Genomic DNA, 23,763 nt, shown 5'->3' on the forward strand with positions numbered 1-23,763 from the left:
AAATGTATGCAGATGCAGGCAAGGACTGAAACCTGACGGAGCAGACAGAAACCACGTGGTCGTCCATTTGAATTCAACGCCCTTACTCACCGGTGTTACCTTCGCTAGTTAAATGACTAAAATACCCTTCAATATTTGTTTAAAAAGCTTCTCTTTCCCAGACCAATAAAATAACCAGCCATCGCAGACACGAGTACACGACGATATATAAATATATACAAGGAACAGCAAGGAGAGAGGGCCGGTGTTGGGACCTTGGGCGTCTGTTCCGGTATCGAATCTGTTATTTTGCGAAAATGTAGGGTCTATTATAAGAAACCAAAACCCCAAAAATGCCCTTTTCTCTATCTTACGCAAGAGTCACGTGCGGTCTGATGTACGGCGTCGTGCTTTCCGCCGTTGGGGAGAGAGAATAGAAGTGTTGTTGTGTTGTTAGTGATACAAGTTATACACACAAACACAATATAGCGCCAGCGAGTAGCAAGTAAGTATCTCACAGTCTGCTAAAAATGGTCTGGTACGGACGGTTGCAGGCTTTAGGGAGTCCATCTTTATGGATAAAAGCAACGCGTCGAAGGAGATCAGCTTTCTTTTCTTCTGCTGCTGCTGCTGCTGCAGAGAATGGATCATGGGAGGTTTTGATGAGGAAGAAGCTTCTTTTAGGGTTCTCACTGGAGTCGCCAGCAGGTTACTATCTCTGCTTCTCCTCCTCCTCCTCCTCCATTGTTAGTCGTAGCCGTAGCTGCGCTCTTTATCTTTAGAGTGATAGTGGTGTTTCTCTCTCTTCTTCTGTGACCCCGCAAACCGCATTTTAAATGAATGCATTCATATCTTATGCTTCTGCTGCTCCTGCTCCTCCTGCTGTTTCTGCTGCTGCCGCTGTTGTCGCAGTCCTTACACCCTTGTCTTTATAGTTTCAGAAGCCCTAATTTCTTCTGTCTCTGCCACTTGACCTTTGCATTGCATTCATTACCCTAACTAATAATTGCTGCTGCGCCCCTCGTCTACTTCACCATCACGGCTCCACCACCTCCACCACCACCACCACCTACTACTACTACTACTTGTCTTCTACCACTACCAACACTGCTCTGTTCTGTCATTGCTTTTCCGCTGGGTTCCGGTAATCAACTTCCCTTTCCTCCAGCGATTTCTCTCCCCACCACCAATGGCGTCTCCCACTCGCTCCTCTTCTCCCGTTCCTTCTCTGCCTCCGCCTCGCCCCAAGTCCCCTCCTCAGTATCCTGATTTGTACGGCAAGCGTCGGGAGCTCTTAAAGGTTCAGATGCTCGAAAGAGAGATCGGCTTTCTTGAGGTCTGCAGCTTTTCCACATTCTCTCTCTCCTCTGTCTTTTTCTTCCTCTTCTTCTTCATCATCTCCTCTACAATTTACAACTGTTGGATTTGTACAGCCAGTTCCTGAAAATGGTATTTGATTAGATATATCTCCTATACATTCCAGATTCTGTACGATTATTATCTTTACATTTTCGTCGGATTGATTGGGTAAAACACTGCATCCTTTACATCAGAGTGAATTAGGAGAAAGGAATAGTATCAGCAACTAACTTCTTGAAAACATTAATTGGTTTTCCATCTCTTATCTTCTGGTCAAAATGAAAGCCGTCTTCTTCTAAACTAGCTACATTCACGAAATCGGGATCGCCCTTCTGGTTCAAATTGCACGCCTTCCTTGATTCTCAGCTTCCCACCGAGTGAAAAAACAAGCCTAGTAACTGACTCCCGTATTACCAAATCGACCTGCACTTTTCAAATTCATCTGCCACAGCTTAGAATTGAATCTTGCTTTTGAAGTTACATCCCTTCCTCCCGTTGTCGTATTTCATTATTTGAAAGAAATATTCTGGCACATGAATTCATTTCCGATTTTCTGAGCATAGACTTGGCTTATGTGGCGTATGCTTGGTCTAATCTGATAAATTACCTTGCTAGTTGAAAACCCAGAGTAAGACGGAAAAAAGGGATCGGTGAATGAGTTCCAAGAATGATTGCATCAAGACCTATATTAGTCATCCTCTATGTCTTTCACAGCTTACAACAGGAAATTTGAGTCAACCGTTACGATGGTTTCACCTAGTAGATCTCATGAGAGTTGTCATAAGGTACCCTGTATGAAATGAAACTAAATCAGATGACCAATGATGAACAGGAATTTCTTATTCTAACTTGTAGGGGAAAAATTCTTCCGTTCAAATAAATGTAATAAATTATAGACTTGAATAAAACAATAGCATTCCCTTTTATCTTCGTTGTGTGGCATGGTGCACTTCATTGTGTTCCAACTCCAAGTGTAGTGCAAGTTTTTACCAAAAAAAAAAGCCTACTGCAAGTAGTTTACATTCTACAGGACTTAATGAGAAACTGGTTATGCTATCATATTTGGGTGCAGATATTGCTTCAAATGAGAATAAACATGGAGCTTCTGGCTTCATTACAGCTTGGATTTATCGATCTTAGTCTGAAGCATCTGCAGCTTTTCTTTTCCTTCTTTTCCCATTTTTTTAATATAATCCACCTTGTTGAAGAAGATGACTTCTGTTTCTAAGTTCACTTTGAATAATTATCTCAGCCATGATTTACATGTTATCCTAACTCTGGCAGGGTAGCTTGTAATTAGATACCACAATTATGTTTCCAGGTTGATTGTCGTTTTAACAGGGATGACTATTAATTAAAACTTAGGCATATTGTAATTATAATATCCTGTGATAATTCAACTGTTGAATATAGAAGATGCTATTTACTCTGTTTAATTTATTTCACGAACTGTTAACACAAAGCAGGCATGTAGAAGGGGAACAACCTGAAAATATTGTTTATCTGTTTGAGAGTTACGGAAAATGAATAATGTCTTAATAGACAATTTGTTGCAAGCAGGACGAGTTAAAATCGCTTGAAGGCCTTCAACCTGCCTCTAGACGCTGCAAAGAGTATGCTTTTTCTTCTTCGTTTCTTCTTTTGTGCTTGTTCAATAGTTTCCTTACATAGCACCAGTTTACCTCATTTGACCGACCTATTGAAAGATTTTAATTGATGCATATTAGTCATTCTATGCTCTTCAGTTTATATCAGGAACATATGTAGGCTATATTATTAAAGAATTTGCAATTTTCACTTCGCAGGGTTCATGATTTTCTGATGGCAAACCCAGATCCTTTGATACCCACGTAAGATCTTACAACATCATATTTTGTTGTGGAAATTTGTAAAGTGATTCGATTTCTTATGCTTTTCTTTTTCAACCAGAAATCGGAAGATCCGTAGATCACATCGCTTCTGGAAATGGCTTTGGTACTTTTCCCGGTTCTTATCTTATCTCTTTTAATTCTGGAAGACATAAAACCCTGTTATTGCAAATGCATGCATAGGAAAGCATTTTCTTTAAATAGAAAACCAGAATGATGCATACTGCCAAATCAAAAACAGAATGGGAAATATTTTCTCTTACACAGTAAAATAACATATATAGATATATCTGAAATTCATTATAGGAATTATTGCGTTCTTCTCATGATTGAAAATATAAAATTTACCATGTCTTGAATCAACAATCATTTAATGCATGCTCAAATGAAACACTTAACTAATGCGTGCCTTTTTTTTTGTTTTAACAAGCATGCTATGTATTCTTGCTGTTTTTTCCTATTATTTCTTTTTCTAGCCTATAAAAGATTATTTCACAAATTTCTCTTTATGATTTGAACATCTTCCTTTGACTGCTATTCTCTTTATGTGGGCTATGTGCCATACACTTTTGAGCCTATGATGTTTCCATCATAACCACTGTAGATGTTACAAGTAAGCATTGTGGATCAGCCGTTAAGGAATCTCTGTGGGTTATTATGAAGGGCATATGATGTTTGAACAAGGTGTTTAAAGCAGATTTTACCAATGGTAACATACCCTAACATCTAGTGAAAGCATAAAAGTAATAACCAGTGACATTACCAAAAGGTGTTTAAATTTGCACATCCTGTTTTCTTCTTTCTTTTCTTGGGAAGGGGAGGCTCCAAGTCAGATTACTGTAAATGTAGAAACCAAAAACCTCCTAACATATGCCATCATGTGAAGGACTGAGTTTTGAAGGCATTCTTACCTTCTGTCATATCAAAGGTTTCTCTTCTCCCCTGCAAGGGGGTTGTTTGACTAGAAATGGTTCTGATCATTATTTACTGCTTACCAGAGATGAAGGAAGTAGTCAACCGTGACTAACTAGATTCAATCATGTTTACATGATTGTGTTGCAAATATTCCTTACAGGTTTGACTAGGAACATAATGATTTGATTTTAGAATACTCTTGTTACAAGTAGTGTTTTTGTTCTCCCATTTTGCTTTATTTTATAGTTGATTGGAAATTATTTTCCCTTTTCTCTTCTTTCCTTTATCTTTTTCTTTCCTTCATATCTTTTTTTCCCCTTTTGTATCAATTGGTCCAATTTAAATACTGAGATTCTTCCTTTAGTTCTCTAAATAATTACTTTCTGCATGCAAACCTGCAAGATCTTTTATTTTAGCAGACTATGCTTGTTGTATTTATTTCAATTAGGAACCAATTAAATATACCAAGCTGCTTGCAAGAGTCTTGGGCTTTGTATCTCATATGCACTCATTGCAGATCCAATCATCTTAGTCCTTTCAAACTAAGGAAACCTTTTGTGTTGGTGCCCAGTCCTATCAATACAAGGATAATGATATTATTCATTCCATTTGACATGTGTTATTTTTTACCTCCAAGTTGATTATTTGAGATGAGTTCCATTGGATGCCAGGATAATGCATGGTTACTAGTGGTTCATCTGTCATTGTGGATGGTATTAAGGCATTAAGATCCTTCTCATTTTCTTTCACTACAACATGTTTTTTGTGCAGTGGGAAGTCCTTCAACTTTTCATGGATTTGCTGCTGCTTCAGTGGGTGCTCACTTCGTTTATCAATGCCAATCTGCTGCAACTGCTGTCCATCAATGAAATGTTGGTTCTGCCGCTGGCCACGCTGCCATTGGCCACGCTGCAGCTGGCCTAGTTGTACTTGGCCTAGTTGCACCTGGCCCAGTTGCACCTGGCCTAGTTGCACTTGGCCTCGTTGCGCCTGTCTACGTTGCACCTGCCCACATTGCACTTGTATTCATTGTCACTGTCCCCATTGCCACTTGCCCACATGCTGCTGCTGCTTGGAGAAACCATCTTGCGGACAGTGTTGCACTCTTCCTTCTCTTTCTTGCCCAGATTGTGATCCTTGCAGTGGATGTACATGTTCTTGTCCTAAATGTACAAAGGTATGTCATTGTTCAAATTGTACAAAAACATGTTGTAGTCCCTGTTATCTATGTTAGTAGGCATTGATCATGTACGATTTCATAGATGGCTACCTTGTTCTTAGGCATGCTAATTTTATTCTATTGGAGTACAAGTGTTTAATAATTTTTGCCCCAGGTTGGACAAGTTCTATTTTAAGCTTTACAGGTAATAAATTTTGAATGTATCTAATGATTTATATTCTAGTTGTTCTGACACTTGTATTGAACAAGTTATTGGAGGTGCCAAAGGAGAGTGCACATTCTCTTTCCATTCAAACAGGCATGGTAGAATTCATTTAAAGGATTCTGCTTGGTTCCAACCCTAAGAGGTGAAAAGTGTCCAATTTGACCATATTTGATAAGCAAAAGAATTTGGTTGGATTAGTAAGAAATAGTTTAAGCGCTCATAATTTAACAATGAACATGGCACTAAAGAATAGAATGGCAAAACAGGATTCATGTAACTGACCCATGTAGTTAGGACAAGGCTTTAGATGATGATGATGAATCTCAGGGCTTTTTGAATGAAGTCCAAACTTTGTTTGGATACTACCATCTGTTGTATGGATATTTGGTTCATGGAAGTTTATGCTCTGCTAATTTTATGTAATCGTGTTGTTATTAGGAATAAAGAAAGTCAAACCCTTTCTATCTGGTGACCTTGTCCTTCTCATCGTATTATATTCTATTGAACCATTTAGAAAACTTGAAGTTGTCTTTATTCCGAGGGGATATTAGGATAAGATTTTGATGATTTGTGTAAGATAAAGTCTTGGGGGTGGGGAAGGGGTGAGGTCGGGGAAGAAATGTGCAATGGGAAAAGAGGTTACAAATGTACGCCACCTTATCTATAACAGTCTGGTTTCTAATTTCTAGTATAAGCAATTGACAATCAATTTGGCTTACGGTAATGGGGAGGGGTTTCTGGAGTCGTTTGACAATTCTGTGGCAGCAAATTTTGAGAGTTTAAAGCCTCCTCCAGTCTAACTTAGACTAGTTGGGTTAGATTTTGGGTATGAGAGTTAGGGCCTTCACAAGTTGCTTAAATCTTGATCCAAATGGCGCTGGCGGTTCTCCTTCAAATGGGTCCGGACCATTTTTGTCATGGCAACGATTCAGGGAGGTGAGCCTCAGCTACCATTGAACTCTTAGAGGCCGTCTTACACTTGGTAAATGCTGTCTGCGTCAATATTATGATTTGATTTTGTCCTTTCAGAAGAAAAAGTCAGGGATAAAGCAGTCCACATCAGAAATCTGAAATTAAGTCTATTAGTAGCCCCTATAAACTTTATCCCGTCCGTAGATTTGGCATCGATCCGTGATCAGAATTCATCCCACCTGTACGGATCCACGATCAGAATTCATCCCACATGGAGGTGCGGCTCAGATTTCTAGGGTGGATTGAACAATAAAAACCCCTATAGCCAATGGCATTAGGGAATGGAAAAAAATGCGGGCAAGCAGCACCCTCTACCACGTGATTTTGCTTGTGCAAGTTGAGTGAATCATATATATATATATATATATATATATATGAACTGACAGACTGACTTACAGTCTTACACTCCCATTTAATTGAACACATGCTGCAAGTTGCAGTAAGAAAAATCATCAACAGGTATTTAAAGAAAAAACTAAGATATTAGATAATGTCTAGTGGATGTTTATCTTAGAAAATGGTCGGAAATTAGGGGTGGATTTGAGTTGAGCCAAGCCAAATATTTGGTTTTTCGAGTTTGACTCGCTGAAATTGTGTTAGGCTTGAGCTTGAGTTCGAGTTTGATTTGAGTTAGAGATTTGAACTCGAGTTTGGCTCGGTTCGAAACTTGTAAGTTTGAGTTTGGCTTGATTCAAGCTCGATTATAAGTTGAGTTTTTTTTTTTTAAATAAAAATTATATATATAAAAATATTTTTTTATTTTACATGCAAAAAATTAAGAATTACAAAAATTATTTACTATTATACATAAAAATAAAAATATTATATATAAAATATTATTATATGTAATAAAAATTATTTATTATATATATTTATATATTTATATGTATATAATAAAAAATATTTATTAATTGTACAATAAATAAATATTGTACAATTAATTGTATATTTATATGTATATAATCGGCTCGAATCGAACCAAAAGGACTTTTTCAAGAGCTGAGTTCGAATAGCTGGTGAGAGAGATCGGCTGGTGGAAACTCGGACTCAGAGTCTATTAATTGTTCCTAAAAATAAATATGCCGATGTAATCAATTGTTTGAGTGATGGGAACACACAGTCCGTCCAAACAAACTGGACTGACAAATTTATCGCCTACTGGTAGGCATGCACGTGAAAATTTTGTTACATCCTAAAAAGAATATGGTAAAAAAGACAACCATACCAATTTTAGAAATTGCTTAATATGGACTTAAATAACATCATGTACTTAAAAACATAACCCTGTATTAATAATATATGCTGTTAAGATGTGACATCAGTTACTTGCTTAGTTGCTTTAAAGATCCAACTTTGTCATTTTATTGATCCTCCCCAATCAGATTGGGGCTGGTTGATCGTTTTTAATGATGTATCGATAATTGTTTGTAAGATAAATCAATTTTCCTATAATAAGCCCTATGTGGGTAACTAATTTTTTCATCTGAGGGGAAAATTGCAAAATATTATAAGATAAAACTGTCCTTTCGAATAATAAAACATATGGATAAAAGTGATTAATTGTTTAACTTGTAAGAAACTAGGTTATGGAAAAAAAAATGGGCTAAACATGAAGTATCACACTGAGACTTGGCCATCACTGCCATTTTAGCTGAGATTGTCGTGTCCGGCTTCCCACTTGGTTTTCTAATGGCTTCCATGATCATTTATAACGCCTTGACCACCATCTTTGCCAATTCAAGAGCTGGTTTATGCTATATACATGGTCTCTGCAATTAGGGTGTCAATTGGACTGGATTTTGTTCAATTTGGTCTAGTCCAATGTGAGTCCATTATAAATGGACCAGATCCAATTCAGTCCAATGAATATTTTGGACCGGTCCAATTCAATCTATTCAAACTTGTTTTTATTTAGATTGGTTTCAACCTAAATCTGGTCCATCGACACCTATATTCTTATCTTATATCAATGGACTAGATATTGACTTAAATTTGTTATGGATGGACCAGGTCCAATCCAACCTAATAAATATTTTGGACTGGACTGGTCCAATCCAATATCTCTTGTCGGTTGACACTCTTGTCTGCAGTTTTTCTCCCTCAAAAAAAAAAAATAATAATAATAACCATCTCTGGAATTAAGACTCAGTTTAGGAGTACAAATACAAATATGTCGAGTGAAAAACCTTATATTTTGTACGTATTTGCACTGTAGATATTTGTGTTTGTACTCTTTCCAAACTAAGGTGTATAACCTTCTTTGTTGTAAGCCAAAGGTCTGGATTTCCCTCCTTTGTTCCGGCTTTCAATTTCTGCAAACACCATTGTTGAGCTTCACTGCTAAATTCCTGATTCCATCACTGTTCCTTGATTTCTATGTTTTTTCCCCATTTGTGATTATATATATTTTAAGTCGCAAAACTCTGTTCTTCGGACCCACTTCCTGAATTTCAATTATTTGCAATAAACCGACTTATAAGAGCTTTGATGGCTCCCGTTGGAAATCTGGTTTATCTTTCAGCTCCTTTTTTTCGATTCTATTTTTATCTATGAATAGGCATTATCCTAATTCTATTATTCTCAATCTCAAGAACCAATCGGTTGTACTCCAAGCCTCACGTCTTGCATTCTTACCATTCACACAGAAGAAAATCAGTTCTTTGCTCCAATTGAGTTATCTACAAAGTACGGCAGAACTCTGCACTGAACTATTAATGGAACACAGAACTCAGACATTAGTAAGGAAGAAAATGACAATATTTGATAAGAATATCTTTTTCAAGAGAAGGGATGCATGTGTGCAGAGAGAGAGAGAGAGACTTTAGGAGATATAAATTGAAGAATACACTGCATTTCAGTAACCAGAAACGTAATTCCCTGGGATGCCACCCATCATAATATTAATTCCAACTCTTATAACATCCTTCTGTAAACTGCGACTCAAACGGCAGCAGCAACTTCTTCAAACACCTTCTAAACATCGAGAATAATGGCATAGTTTTCGCTGAAGTCTGAACCACTTGCAGGCCGCTGCAACGAATTATTGTGATGAAATTGTTCGCCAGAGAGAAGAGCAACTCCTAGGTGGCCGGAAAACACCTCACCGGTTAGAAATTACAGGAGAGCGCCTGATCTTGATCAATTGATCCGGCAACACCCTCATCCACATATGCATTGACAAGCTGATCAGCATCATTTATAAAAAAGCATGCATCATAGTCACCACCACTGGCACTGACCGTTTTTAATAAATTGACCAGAGTCATCCAACAGTGGTCCTAGCGGCAAAACGATTACAGGGGTGCTACCAGACCACATCCATGGCGTACTATGATAATTAAGCGGATCTTAAGCCAACCCTGATGCCAAACTCAGCGAAATATTCGGTCTGAGATCATGCACCCAACTTCTAACATCCCCAGTCCAATCCTTTTATTAAAAGGACCTATATGCATGGCTAGCTCCTACAGAATTTCAACTTAAAACACAGCAATTCAGGCTGAAGAAAACACCTCGGCACCAGAAGCCATCTTGGGCCATATAATGGGCTAAAGTTGTTGAACTGAATGACTTGATTGTGGGTGGGCATTTTGAGAAACATCAAAGTCGACTATGTTCCTGCAGCCCACCCAAGCTTCAGCAGCGTTGAATTTTTTATCCTTTGCCTGAAGAATAGCATCTTTCCAAGAGAATCATCTGCTTCGATTAATCTTTATGTGATTTCATGGTGGTTGCCGGTTGGTGGGGGTTTCTGGCCAACAAGTTTGAACGGATGAAGTATAATGAGCTAGAGCTCTGATTAGAAACCTATTGCCACCAATATTGAAAATTTCAGGATTATTAGCATTCACATAACAACATGAAAAAGCAAAGAAAAACTCAATTACCACAAGAATGACAAACTACAACTCATTTACTAAATACATTATTCAAGCACTGAAACTAAGATGGGGATTGGGTTTCCAAATTAAACAACTATGGTAGTGCAAATGATTTGGCTGCAAGTTTTGATTGCAGCTACAAACAGTGCAAATTCATTTGTACTGATGCAAAGCTATGATAGTGCAAATTGGCTGCAAGTTTTGATTTATTTTTGTTTCAAATTTTACCCTACTTTGTTTGTTTGTTTGAATTAAAAATGAAGTAAAATAAGACATAAAACAGAATAAAGTAAAATCCAAAACAAAATTAAACCAAAATTTACATTTTTTTTCATTTGTACTCTCATACATTTGTACTGATGCAAATAAAATTGCACTGCAACCAAACACAGCATCAAGATGATTCCAAAAAAAGTTCCTTTCTCTCACTCACATCTCGTTGAATAAAGCAAGGCTTACATCTTTGTTCCTTAAATATGATCTGCTCACATGGTTGCGTCTGCTCTTCAGCTTTGAAGAGTGAAGTAGTGAACTACTTTCTAATAGAGCAGGGGGCATCTTCACCGCCCAAATTGGACAGAAACATCCCAATCCCAAAACCAATCTGATTTATCAGGTCCTGGTTTTTCCAATTCAAGTACATGTTTTAGACGATAAAAGCCTGGGTTTGGATCAAATCTAGTATAGAATTTGCGAAGCAAAAACAACACCATCAAATTGCCCTCCTACTTGCATTAGAAAGGCCGGAAAGAAAGGAAAAAAAAAAAAATTGTGCATGTGCAGCACGAAAAATAATGTTGAACACTTTAGTTGTTAGAGCTGAAAGTAACACATTTTCCTTCTCGCAATAAAACCCTAGATCCTGTTATTTCCACTATTAAAGAAAATCTTAGGCTATGTTTGGAAGGAGTACAAATACAAATTTGTACAATACAAAACCTTGTTTTTTGTAATATTTTGTGTGCGTTTGCACTTTATATTTGTATTTGTATTTCTTCCAAACTGAGTCTCAGAATTTTTTCATGCAAAGATCTCAATACACTTATTTGCACTTTAGTGCAAACGAAAAGAAAGGCAAATTCTGGTTTAATTTTATTTTGGGTTTTACTTTATTCTGTTTCAAATCTTATTTTGTTTCATTTTTACTGTAATTAAACAAATTAAGATAAAATTTGAAACAAAATTTGCACGTAAATCATTTGAGCTACAAAAGTTTTGTATCAGTGCAAATTTACCAAACACAGACTTAAAGTTGTGTTTGGAAATGATGCAAATGGAGTATAAATCCTGGTTTATGGTAAATTTGCACTCTGGTCTGCGTGTTTGGCAACATTACATTTATGCATTGACAAATGATAGATCAATGTATATTTACATTGATAATAAGATGTAAAAATACATCAATAAAAAAGAAGTAAATAAACTAATCCAACTTTTCAATTTATATGAACCGTTTTATACTCTACATATTTGCGTTCACACTTATTTTATATTTGCTTTTTTCAAATAAAAAAAAAAACAATTGTATTTATGGGAAAGAGGTCTAAAACCCACTTTTATAAATAAAAAAACGCAACATATAAATTTAAAATGGACCTACTTGATGAACACCCGACTAGCAAGCTGCCAAGCTCACAAAGAAATTTATCAATTAGGTAATCCGCTCTGGTTATTCAAATTCTGTTTAGTTTTTTTGTTTGTTGGGTCTCTTGCTCTGTAATTCCCTTTCTTTTAATGTAAATCCATCAGTTACCAATGAGGAGTACTGAGTTGTAGCTGTAGCCTGTAGCTGCTAATCTAATCCGGTATTGCTGAGGAAAGGGAGCCACAAGGACAAATCCTTTTCCCTTCTCTCCCTAGTGTCCAAATTCCAACCACTTGATTTGTTATTTGCGTAAACGCCAAATACCATGCTTCAATTGGAAACTTCCCTTGTTGAATGGCAAATCCTCGTCTCGAACTCTCATTTGCGTTTCTTTTGGGTCTGTGCAGTATGCAAGGTTCTGGGAGATCCGAACTCGGGGGTAGTGGGCGTTACAGTCAAGTGCAGGATGCAATTTTTGCTCTTGCCACTCAAATCTCGTTTGTGATCCCGATTCCCCGAACATCACACACGATGTGGCAATATCACAAGATTAAGTGGACTATCACTCGGATGCCAAATCCAAGATAATAAACGAGACCAAACAACCCCAACCCCCACAAACAACCACGTTCTTACGTGGATCAAATCACACCGTTCGATTTACTGGGTCATGTTATTGCATTCATTTTCGGGACAAAAACCAGCGTCAGGACATCACTGTAATTGACTTGACACACAAAATAATCCCGATCTCACACTCAAACTACGAAATTGCCCTTACAACCTTTGTCCCCTTCCTGTGGCGGTATCCTATGAAAATTATTGAAACACCCGAGAATGGTCAGGATGAAATTCTGGCTGGGGTTGGATAATCTTATCCGTACATCCCACCACTACAACTTGAATCTTTGCAGGGTTACGTATACGTATATATAAATATAACAGATTGGCTTATCCTCATTCCTAGAAAAATCTCTACACAGGATGATGCCGGGAAGACATTATACCGGAAAGGCTAAGGGTACTGATGTAAATAAAGACAAAAGCCCATCCAATCAATTGAAAGACGACGTGGACAATTATACATAAATGGACGCGATGCGATGCGATAGCTCCTCTCTCTCTCTCTCTCTCTCTGTCCTCGCTTTTTTATTGAGTTGACGATGATTGAGGAGAGTGTGTAAATCCTCCTCCACCGGACAACCACCACCACCACGCCGACGATAAAAAGGAAGTTGAAGCAGAACCGAAGAAGGCTACGGCCACCGTCATGGCCATTTCGGTGCCTTCTATGATCAACTCCGTGTTTCTCTTTTTATGTGTGGTCCTTACTACCATCTCTCCCACGCTATCGTTCCATGGCGTTCAGACGTTCATCGTCCACGTGTCAAAATCACACCGACCTCCATACCTCACATCTCACCATTGGTACAGCTCCATCCTCCGTTCTCTTCCTCAATCTCCTCCCTCCACCAGGATCCTCTACGTCTACGACCACGCCATAACCGGCTTCTCCGCCCACCTCACCCAATCTCAGGTCGCCGAGCTCCAACGCATACCCGGCGTCCTCTCCATCCTCCCCGACCGTCCCCACCAACTCCACACTACCCGCACCCCTCACTTCCTCGGCCTTGCGGACACTTTCGGTCTATGGCCCAACTCTGACTACGCCGACGATGTCATCATCGGTGTCCTCGACACCGGTATCTGGCCTGAGCGTCGCAGCTTCTACGACTCCGACCTATCCGAAATTCCTTCCGGATGGAAGGGCACCTGCGAGACCGGCCCCGATTTCCCGGCCTCCTCGTGCAACGGGAAGATCATTGGAGCAAGAGCTTTCTACAGAGGATACGAAGCTGCCCTTGGAAGACCCATGAACGACACGGTGGAGTCGAAATCGCCGAGGGACACTGAAGGGCACGGAACTCACACGGCATCCACAGCTGCCGGAGCAGCCGTTAGAGAAGCTGGGTTTTATAAGTTCGCGGTGGGGGAAGCCAGAGGCATGGCTACCAGGGCAAGAATCGCTGCGTACAAGGTCTGCTGGAAACTCGGTTGTTTTGATTCCGATATTTTAGCCGCAATGGATCATGCCATCGCCGATGGCGTACATATAATCTCTCTTTCCGTTGGCGCGACCGGCTACGCACCTCCATACTATCATGATTCTATCGCCATCGGAGCGTTTGGCGCCATTCAGAAGGGCGTGCTTGTTTCTTGCTCTGCCGGGAATTCTGGGCCGGAACCGTACACCGCCGTCAATATTGCGCCATGGATTATCACCGTTGGAGCGTCAACCATCGACAGGGAATTTCCAGCGGATGTTGTGCTTGGCGATGGGAGAGTCTTCAATGGAGTGTCGCTATACTCCGGGGATCCGCTCGGCGATTCGGGTCATCTGTTACCTCTCGTGTATGCCGCAGACTGCGGCAGCAGACTGTGCTATCCGGGTAAGCTTGATCCGACGAAGGTGGCCGGGAAGATAGTCGTGTGTGACAGGGGAGGTAATGCTAGGGTCGAGAAGGGAAGTGCCATCAAGATATCCGGCGGAGCGGGGATGATTATGGCCAACACGGCCGAAAGCGGCGAAGAGCTCATAGCCGATTCTCATCTCCTCCCGGCGACTACGGTGGGTCAGACGTCAGGAGACAAGATCCGCGACTACATCAGATCAGATCCCTCGCCAACGGCCACCATAGTGTTCCGAGGGACGGTGATTGGGGCTTCACCCTCGGCTCCAAAGGTGGCATCTTTTTCGAGCCGTGGTCCGAACTATCAAACAGCAGAGATCCTGAAACCGGACGTTATAGCTCCCGGCGTCAACATCTTAGCCGGATGGACCGGGTACAATGGGCCGACCGATTTGGACATCGACCCGAGAAGAGTGGAGTTCAATATAATATCGGGAACCTCCATGGCCTGCCCGCACGTCAGTGGATTGGCCGCTTTGCTTCGGAAGGCATACCCGAAGTGGACCCCAGCTACCCTAAAGTCTGCCCTCATGACGACAGCGTACAACCTGGATAACGGAGGAAAGAATATATCGGATCTTGCAACTGGGAAAGAATCAACACCGTTCGTACATGGAGCGGGACACGTAGACCCAAATAGAGCCCTTGATCCGGGTTTGGTATACGATATAAGCGTGAATGACTACGTGGGATTCCTTTGCTCCATTGGATACGACGAGAAGATGATCGCGCTTTTCATCAGGGATGGCAATACAAGTGTGAATTGCAGTGCACAGAGCTTACCTAGTCCTGGGGATCTAAACTACCCATCTTTCTCTGTGGTATTTAAATTGAACGGCGGGAAAAATGTGGTGAAATACAGGAGAGTTGTTACGAACGTGGGAGATTCAGTGGATACGGTATACGAGGCGAAGGTATGGGGTCCAGATTCGGTTGAGATAAGTGTTTCGCCGAGTAAGCTTGTGTTTAGTGGAGAAGAAGAGAGGCAGTCGTATGAGATAACATTCAAGAGTGTGGTCCCACCAAATGAGACGGAGGAGCGTACAGCGTCAGCGTCCAAGTTTGGGTGGATAGAGTGGAGCGATGGAAGCCACAGAGTGAGAAGCCCAATTGCATTCTGGTGGCAGCCGGAGCTGGTGTCTTCCATTTGAATTTTAATCAATATACTAGTACTAGTGTAGTGGTCTAGCCGTGCAGGGAGTAGGGATAATCATCTGACGATGGTATTTAATATTCATGTTGGAATTGGAAATACTTGGATTTTATTTACGTTGGAATTGGAAAGACCCAGAATCAAGGAAAAGAATTGGAATCTACTTGATTATTCATTCATATACACTAAAAATTCAAATGTATATGTATGTATATCAAGAACAAAATGAATTCAAAATAACTTGTTGGAAACTTGGACCTAATTACCAGTCTTTTAGTATAAATACCAACACCCAACTTGCTTTTACGCTGAAAATCTAATCCTGCTCTGATCATCTCTCTTCCGTTTCTCATGCATAATGAATCAAAACAACAGGATTTTAATTACCAAAGTTAGCGGAAGATGGAGTGGAATTTGGTCCTTTGGATTCTAACATATTTTGGATTTAGTGGATCCAAGGCTGGTATTGTAGATATTGTTTGAGTTTAGTCAGAGGAGAGGGAGTAAGGAAGGACATGAGATGATAAGATGGGATAACATTCACCCCAATGTTTTTTGAACAGCCGTTGATTCAGGCCCTTGGACCGTTTGACCTGTGAACCGATCTGTTTTACATCAAATCTAAACTCTGGCCAAAAATTTTTTAATTGATTAGCGATCTGTTGACCTGGATGATAAAACTGTTGATCCATTTAATGGTTTTAATCGTTTCTTTTTATTATTATTATTATTTTTTCCATTGGAACAGGCAATTCATTCGGACCGATGGTCAGAATATTCTGATTCCGAACTGGCTTTTAAAACCTTATTCAACCTCCATATCCGATCATTCTAGTCCAAATACAACGAAATCAGCACTTGTGTAACAATGATTCTAAAAAGAGAAAAAGAAACAGAATTTCTTGTAGAATACATTTAAGTAGGGGTGTAAACAGATCGAATTCGAATCTGATTAGAAAATCCAATATCCAAATTTGATTTTATATCTGACAAATGTTCAAAATCTGAATTTGAATCTAATTAAATATTTGAATATTCAATTAATTAATTATTTTAGATAATTAATAAATATATAAAATAAATATTCTATTGATATAAAATATATAAATATATAAATTATTTATATAACTTAATTATTATATATAAAAATTATACAAAATATTTTATATATTATATATAAAAATTAAATAATCGATTGAATTTAGATATTTATTGAATCGAATAAGATCATATCCGAATTCGAATCCGATTAACTATTCGATAAGAATAAGATATCCGGCTTCAACCATTAAGTCGAATTATCCGAATCTAATTTGATTATACCGAATATCGAATTGGAAATCAGATTTTTAAATACTATTTACACCCCTACCATTTAAGTAGTTTCTCTGTTTCTCAAGTATATAGGGTACATTTAAGTAACTAAGCCTTATTTAAATTACAAATCGGATGCGGTGGGTGTGCTTTCGATTCAATTATAAACGGAATGAATCCACATCACCGTCGATCAGGTTTCAATTTCAGAGAAAACACTGTTTGTTTGTCAGCCCTAATTCCAAGTCCCAAGTGCTGCTTGGAACACTCCTTGGCATGAGCTGAAAGAAGGTTCTACCACATGGGCTGGTGTGGGCTGGTGCCGGAATGGGGCTAGGACCATCATTTACCTAATAGGCAAGAGCCCAGCTCTTGCTTAGCCAAGGGCCCAGGACCATCATTTGTATTTTTTCTTTTTTTTTTCTTAATTAGGTTTATAGATGTTAAATCGACCCTGTGACCCTCCTATTTTTTGTCACGTGGAGGGATATTATGACCAATCCAGGCCATCTATGAGATGAGGGATCCACTGGATCGGCGACATGTTCAATCCGTCCCGCAGTTCATAGAAGCCACAGGGACCATCTTGTGTGGGTGGATTTCAATAGGAATTAGATTTCGTTTGTGATTGTGTGTTGTTCATTGGTACCTGTGAGGTGGAACTGCCTTGCCACCACTGATCACACCATTAAGTCACCCTTTTTAATAGAACTTGTGATCCTCTTGGTACGTACATCCAACACTGATCATAGAACATCTTGATGTAATCTTCATAGAAAATTAGAAATACACGATAGAAACATTTGACACTCAATATCCAACAGAATAAGAATGAAATGGCGTATGGCTATTTCCTATTTTCCTCAATTACCCACGTTGTTTCATATTCTGCGAGGCTGAACCAACTCAAGTTCAGAAGGTGAAAGAAATAATTAAGAAGTTGAAGTTTGGAGAGATGGTAGGGCAATAAGTAAAATTTCAAAAACCAGCAATGTTCTGCAGTGAAAATGTCCCAAAGGAACATTATGTGTATGAAGAAAATGAGTCTCAATGACAAATATTTAGGCTCCAAGTTATGGATCAATAGTAGAGGATGTAAAGTTTACAAGAAAATCCTGTAAAGAGTTTAGGCATTAAAGGCTAAATATTTGAAAAATAAAAGCTTCTATAGAACAAAGGTTCATCAATCACAATCTTCATGGTGGAAAATGAGATGTTTGATCAAGAAGAGAAAGAAGCAATCTTAAAGGTGACATTCAGCAGAAATGAAACACACGATAGATTGCTTTGGAAGCCATCTGATAATGAAATTTATTCTGTTAAATCAGCTTACAGGTCCTTTTTAGCTCAACAAGAAGGTTGCTCATTACGTGATTCTCTTCACACATGGATCTGGAAAACCAAAATACCTTAGCATTACAAGCTTTTTGCATGGAAGTCGGTAAATGGTGGCCTGCTCACTCGAGCTAAGCTTTTTTCAAAGAAAATAGTAAACGAAAAGACTTGCATCCTTTGTGGAGAACATGACGATGAAACTGATTTCCACTTAATGGTGGAATACCCATTTGCAAGAGCTGTATGGATACAGGCCAATATTGAATTCAATCCAGAATCTTTTGAAGTCTAACCCATGCGTCAAGTTCAAAATTTTCAAATGGAACAAGGTTTGCAACAAAGGCTATTTGGAAAATGGGTTTTCTTATGAGATTGATATGGGAAGTGAGAAACCGCAAGTTCTTTCCAGAAGAAAAAGTGGATCCCGTGATCCCCTTAAGTAAGCAGAACTCCTTTTTGAATATGCAGAAAACCTTTTACATGTTCCACCAGCTTGATCAATCAGGAGGCTATATTGAATCAGAACGTTTCACCCTCTGGAGATGACACTTATTCTATTTCTGTTGACGGCTCTTTTGTCTCAAATTTGCAGGCTGGTATTGGCTTCGTAGTGCTTGTTATCCCCAACAAAAAATTTTGTTGCAACAGTTGGGAAACATTTGAAGGATTTTAAGCCCAGAATAAGCAGAGCAATGGACCATGTTGACTGCATTAAATTGGGCTCTAATTTTTGGTCTGGAACGAGTTCAAGTCTTCACAGATTCTGCTACTCTAAATTTTGGAGCCTGGATTTCTGAAAGCAAAAATCATATATACACTTTGAGAAAAATGGCATTCAGTTGGGTATGTGTCAAATTCAATGGAGGAGTAGGTTAAAATTAGAAATGGAGTTTGAGCAACTTAGGTTGGGTCAGGGTTCCATACCCTCACACAATCATCAAATCAGATTTCATAAAAAAACTGTCTCAACTTCAAAACATCGAAATAAGCCTTGAGGCAAGGAGACGTAACACATATATGATAGATAGTGTGTGCCTGTTTCAGAGAGGAAGAGAGTAGAGAGAGGGAGAACTTCATTTAGTAGACTAATTAGGTTAGTAATCTTTTTCTTGTTTTGTTGATAACGTACAAAGCATACAACTAACTCGAGCGAATGTAGATATTGTACCGAACCAGACAGCTTCCCACTCGGTCAGATTTTTTTTTTTTTTTTTCTTTTCCTTTGTTGATTGCATATCAGTCATCAGAAATCAAAACAGAGGACAGAAAGAGCAAAAATCCGTCCATTGGATTCCTCATCTTCATTGCTGTCCTGCTCTACCTGCCAAATCGTTTACGTCTCAAGAGAGACCCTCACCAGCTCACCTATCAAGCAAACAACAAATCCATCGCCAACACCCACACGCGACTCACGGGTGTGACCATTCATATGAAATGGGGCTTCGCACTTGGTGCTGAGCGTTGCTCCAGCTAAGCCAGCCAAATGCCGTCGTCCCCACCCTCCTCCCACTCGTGCCCTCCTCCTTCCTTGCCACAAACATCACGCTGTATTTCTGCTTCTCCCCAACCTCTCTGAACACCAGCCTCCTGGGCTTCACCGTTATTCCCACGCTCGCTGGCTCACCAACACTCACATCATACACTGACCCAGCCGGTCCCACATTAGTCAACTCTCGTGTGTATCGGACCATTCTCGTTTCGGCACTGAACAGTACAGAGAAGGATGGATAGTTTAGGTGACCCGGGTCTGCAAACCGCCGGGAGCAGGTGATATTGGGCCGCTTGGTGATCATCTGGATTTGGGCTATACTATAGTCCAAGGAGCAGAGGAATGCGATATAGTCCTCAGGTGTGGCGTCGTACACCAGCCCTGGAGACAGCGCCTTCTGTGGGTCCACATGTCCCGACCCATGGGCCCACGGGTTGGAGATTGCTCCACCAGCTGCATCACGGAGAGGGGATTTGGTGTTGTCACGGGTGTAGGCGGTGGTCATAAGGGCCGACTTGATGGCACTGGGGCTCCAATTTGGGTGGGCCGCCTTCAGCAACGCGGCCACCCCACTGATGTGTGGACACGACATCGATGTACCTGCATTCATCAGCGGCTAGGATCATCATCCAATCATAAAGAACAAATGATCCGTTGATATGATATGATGCGATCAACAGTTCAGATCGAAAGAGAGTGAGAGGGCTATCCTAACTATAACCCACTCAACAGTCACTTTAATCCAACACACACTGCACGTTTGGGCCCAAGCCCAGAGTCCAGACCCATGAACCCTACTTTTGGGTGGGCGGGTCATCATCATTTTCTTTTGTTACAATACGAACATACGTAAAGGCAAAATAATAGAAGAGTAGAAAGATGAAAGAAGCTTCTTAAGTCTTCCTCTTACTTTACATGATGATATATAATAGGGTAGGCCACTTACCAGACATGATGTTGAACCCGGTCTTCCTTGTATCTTTCACCAGACCAGTGGGTCCGACCGATTCAGACCAAGCTGCTAATATGTTCACTCCAGGTCCAATCAGATCCGGCTTCAGTATCTGGGGTGTTACCACGTTTGGTCCTCTCGAACTAAATGCTGCGACTACTGGTGATGGCGTTACATTCAGTACTGTCCCACCAAAACTCAGCACAGCCATCGGATTCGGATCTGATCTTAAATACTCCCTGATCATATCCCCTACCTTCCTCCCCACTGCAACCGCCGGAAGCAAATGGCTGTCCGCCACAAGCTCTTCGCCGCTGGCCGCCGTGTTCGCCAGTATCATGCCCAATCCGCCCGCATCACGAACTACCGCACCCTTCTCTACTCGCGCACTAATACCCCGGTCGCAGAGTACTACCTTCCCGCGAACCAGTTCCGGTTCAAGCGAACCAGGCAAGCACAAGTTGCTCGTCTCGTTCCCCTTGCCGTAGAACAAACTAACCGGTTTCGTTCCCATACCCTTTCCACTGTAGAGTGACACGCCGGAGAACCGCTTACCGTTACCGAGATGGGCGTAAGCTGGGAAATCCCGGTCGAGTGTCCCAGCACCAACGGTCGCTATCCACGGAGCAACATTGGCAAGTGATGCTCGACTTGGCCCACTGTTCCCGGCGGAGCAGGAGACAAAAATTCCCATCTCCATGGCCGTGAACGCTCCGATGGCGATGGTGTCGCGGTAGTAAGGTGCGGAACCACCCCCAAGGGAGAGTGATAGAACATCCACACCGTCGGCGATGGCCTGATCCATTCCGGCAAGTATGTCCGATCCGAAACAACCTGTGCTCCAACAAACTTTATAAGTGGCCACGCGCGCCCTTGTCGCCATCCCACGGGCTGTGCCGGAAGCATATCCGAGAAGGCTTGCATTCGCTACGTGTGACCCGGCCGCCGTACTGGCCGTGTGGGTACCGTGGCCGTCTCGGTCCCGGGGAGACTCCGTCTCTTTCGGTTTCTTACTGTAACTCGCACCAGAGGCCATGCGGTAACCCTTGGAGAAGCTGCGAGCGCCGATGAGTTTCTTGTTGCAAAGAGATGGGCTGAAGTCGGGGGCGGACTCGCACTCGCCACGCCATCGAGAAGGTACCTGGGGCATTCCGGAGTCATCGAAACTCTTAGACTCGGGCCAAACACCGGTGTCCAGGATGCCGATGATGACGTCCTTGGTGGCTTGGTCCAAATCTTGGGTACGGTGACCGGCCCACAAGCTCAAGTCGGTGTCGAGGCCTAGGAATTCTGGGGTACGAGTGGTGTGGAGAGTGTAAATGGAATCCTGGTAGACACCAAGGACGGAGGCAGATAGGCGGAGTGCCTCAACTTGGTCGGGGTCGAGTGAGGCGGCGAAACCGTGATAGGCAGTGGAGTAGGTATAGAGCAAGGTAGAGGAACCAGAAGAAGATAGAAACTGGAGTTGGGCGGAGTACCAGTCGTGGTGGGTAGCGTAGGATAAGGGCTTGAGATGATGTTTCATGTGAACAATGTACGTCTGTTTGGCAAGAACTGATAGACAGTGAAGAAGAAGAAGAAGAAAAGTGAAGCAAGACGACCAGGCCAAAGACGCCATGGCCATGGTGGGTGTGCGTATGAGGAGACTCTGAGAGAGAGAGGAAAGGGAATGGTGTGGGGATTTAAAGTAGGGAGTTAAGGAAAACGGCTCAACATGTGAAGTAATTACAAAAATGACAGTGCAGGTTGAGGGTGGAGACTGGAGAGTGGAGAGATAATAATATATGTAAATGGTAACGGTGCAATGGGACGATAGAGGAGATGGAAGTTGGGTTCGACGGCGTTAGGCGTTTGGCACAGTTGATGCCGGAAAATCAGATAAGGTAGGGCCCAAAAGCAAGTTGATATTTGATGATGTATCAATCAAAGTCATGACAGAGGAGGATTCTGTTCCTGTTTCCAGTAGAGCAGTGGGGACTGGGGACTGGGGGTGGAGTGAGTGTTGTTCTCCTTAACATTAACACGAGGAGGAGCTGGCAAAGGCAAACAGTCAAACACCATCCATGCAGTTTTGCTACTTTCTACTTTTCTCATTTCCCACCCCACCTCCCTCCCTAAAATCAGAAAAAAAAAAAAAAAAAGAAAAACCTCTGCCGCAATTCCCGGTAAAACGGTAATCACTTTTGAATTTCGACCCGTTCGTTGTAGACAGCAATAGGAGAGGAGACTAGACAAATATCCAGAATGTTGCTGTTACGTGTGACCCCGTGTGTGTGCGTGTGCGCGACTGTGCGGTGGTGGCAATAGTGTAATTTGGTTCGAATGGGGTCTCGGGTCTCCACATCCTTCAGGCTTCAGGCTTCTCGCAGGCTTCGGTCCTCCCTATTTGTTGGGAGATGGGAGTTTGGACTGCCATCTCACTCTCACATCCGGTGGTGTTGTGTTGGTGGCAACGGTTAAAAATATTTATGAGTGTTGTCTTCATTCTCTTTCACCAAACGGACTTGAGCTTGCCAGCCAACCACAGTCCCCATAGAGTGGGGCCATTCCATTCTACCAAGGGGTGTCCATTCGATTGGATTTGGTCCGATCCCATTGATGTGAATTCATTATAAATGGATCAGGTATAATCCAATCCAATGAATAACTTACATAATTTTGGACAGGTTTAACTTAATATTTGTACCATTCAATTTATTCAAATTCATTTTTATTTAGATTGATTTCGACCCAAATAATGGACACTTATATTTTTATCTTATATCAATAAACTGGATATTGGCTTAATCTAACTAAGTCTAATATAAATTTATTATGGATGGACCAGGTCTAGTCCAATCTAATAAAAATTTTGATGTGAATTCATTATAAATGGATCAGGTATAATCCAATCCAATGAATAACTTACATAATTTTGGACAGGTTTAACTTAATATTTGTACCATTCAATTTATTCAAATTCATTTTTATTTAGATTGATTTCGACCCAAAATCGATCAATGGACACTTATATTTTTATCTTATATCAATAAACTGGATATTGGCTTAATCTAACTAAGTCTAATATAAATTTATTATGGATGGACCAGGTCTAGTCCAATCTAA

The 23,763-nt window shown here is 40.8% G+C and overlaps 3 protein-coding genes and 1 long non-coding RNA gene across 4 annotated transcripts; 2 read left to right on the plus strand and 2 right to left on the minus strand.

The window, feature by feature from the left end:
- The first annotated feature begins 242 nt into the window (after window positions 1-242).
- On the plus strand, window positions 243-5,516 carry LOC148842144 (uncharacterized). The gene is made up of 5 exons (XM_088957070.1): window positions 243-1,315; window positions 2,899-2,951; window positions 3,144-3,188; window positions 3,268-3,312; window positions 4,893-5,516. Exons 1-5 carry the CDS (start codon window positions 1,169-1,171, stop codon window positions 5,353-5,355), a joined length of 753 nt encoding a protein of 250 aa, XP_088813196.1. The 5' UTR covers window positions 243-1,168; the 3' UTR covers window positions 5,356-5,516.
- A 3,697-nt stretch (window positions 5,517-9,213) lies between these two features.
- LOC148842145 (uncharacterized) lies at window positions 9,214-10,804 on the minus strand. Its single transcript, XR_016103690.1, has 2 exons — window positions 10,683-10,804; window positions 9,214-10,285 (listed from the first exon to the last, which is right to left on the minus strand). It is a non-coding gene; the product is annotated as an uncharacterized LOC148842145 (long non-coding RNA).
- Window positions 10,805-12,678: 1,874 nt separating this feature from the next.
- On the plus strand, window positions 12,679-15,692 carry LOC148842146 (Subtilase family protein). The gene has a single exon (XM_088957910.1). The coding sequence runs from the start codon at window positions 13,215-13,217 to the stop codon at window positions 15,564-15,566; it is 2,352 nt and encodes a 783-aa protein (XP_088814036.1). The 5' UTR covers window positions 12,679-13,214; the 3' UTR covers window positions 15,567-15,692.
- A 3,601-nt stretch (window positions 15,693-19,293) lies between these two features.
- LOC148842147 (subtilisin-like protease SBT1.8) lies at window positions 19,294-22,710 on the minus strand. Its single transcript, XM_088959737.1, has 2 exons — window positions 20,653-22,710; window positions 19,294-20,306 (listed from the first exon to the last, which is right to left on the minus strand). The coding sequence occupies exons 1-2, from the start codon at window positions 22,280-22,282 to the stop codon at window positions 19,627-19,629; spliced, it is 2,310 nt and encodes a 769-aa protein (XP_088815863.1). The 5' UTR covers window positions 22,283-22,710; the 3' UTR covers window positions 19,294-19,626.
- Between the last annotated feature and the right edge of the window lie 1,053 nt (window positions 22,711-23,763).

The sequence above is a fragment of the Nelumbo lutea genome, chromosome 8 (assembly GCF_056320005.1).
Source record: "Nelumbo lutea isolate HS-2025 chromosome 8, American lotus-T2T, whole genome shotgun sequence".
In the NCBI taxonomy this organism is placed as follows: domain Eukaryota; kingdom Viridiplantae; phylum Streptophyta; class Magnoliopsida; order Proteales; family Nelumbonaceae; genus Nelumbo; species Nelumbo lutea.

Bases quoted from the DNA above. Each gene is read 5' to 3' on its own strand.
- LOC148842144 (XM_088957070.1), top strand. From the start codon at position 1,169: ATGGCGTCTCCCACTCGCTCCTCTTCTCCCGTTCCTTCTCTGCCTCCG. The intron at 3,189-3,267 runs GTAAGATCTTAC...TTTTTCAACCAG, and splicing joins CCAGATCCTTTGATACCCAC to AAATCGGAAGATCCGTAGAT. The intron at 3,313-4,892 runs GTACTTTTCCCG...TTTTTTGTGCAG, and splicing joins CGCTTCTGGAAATGGCTTTG to TGGGAAGTCCTTCAACTTTT.
- LOC148842146 (XM_088957910.1), top strand. From the start codon at position 13,215: ATGGCCATTTCGGTGCCTTCTATGATCAACTCCGTGTTTCTCTTTTTA.
- LOC148842147 (XM_088959737.1), bottom strand. From the start codon at position 22,282: ATGGCCATGGCGTCTTTGGCCTGGTCGTCTTGCTTCACTTTTCTTCTT. The intron at 20,307-20,652 runs GTAAGTGGCCTA...TGATGAATGCAG, and splicing joins CGGGTTCAACATCATGTCTG to GTACATCGATGTCGTGTCCA.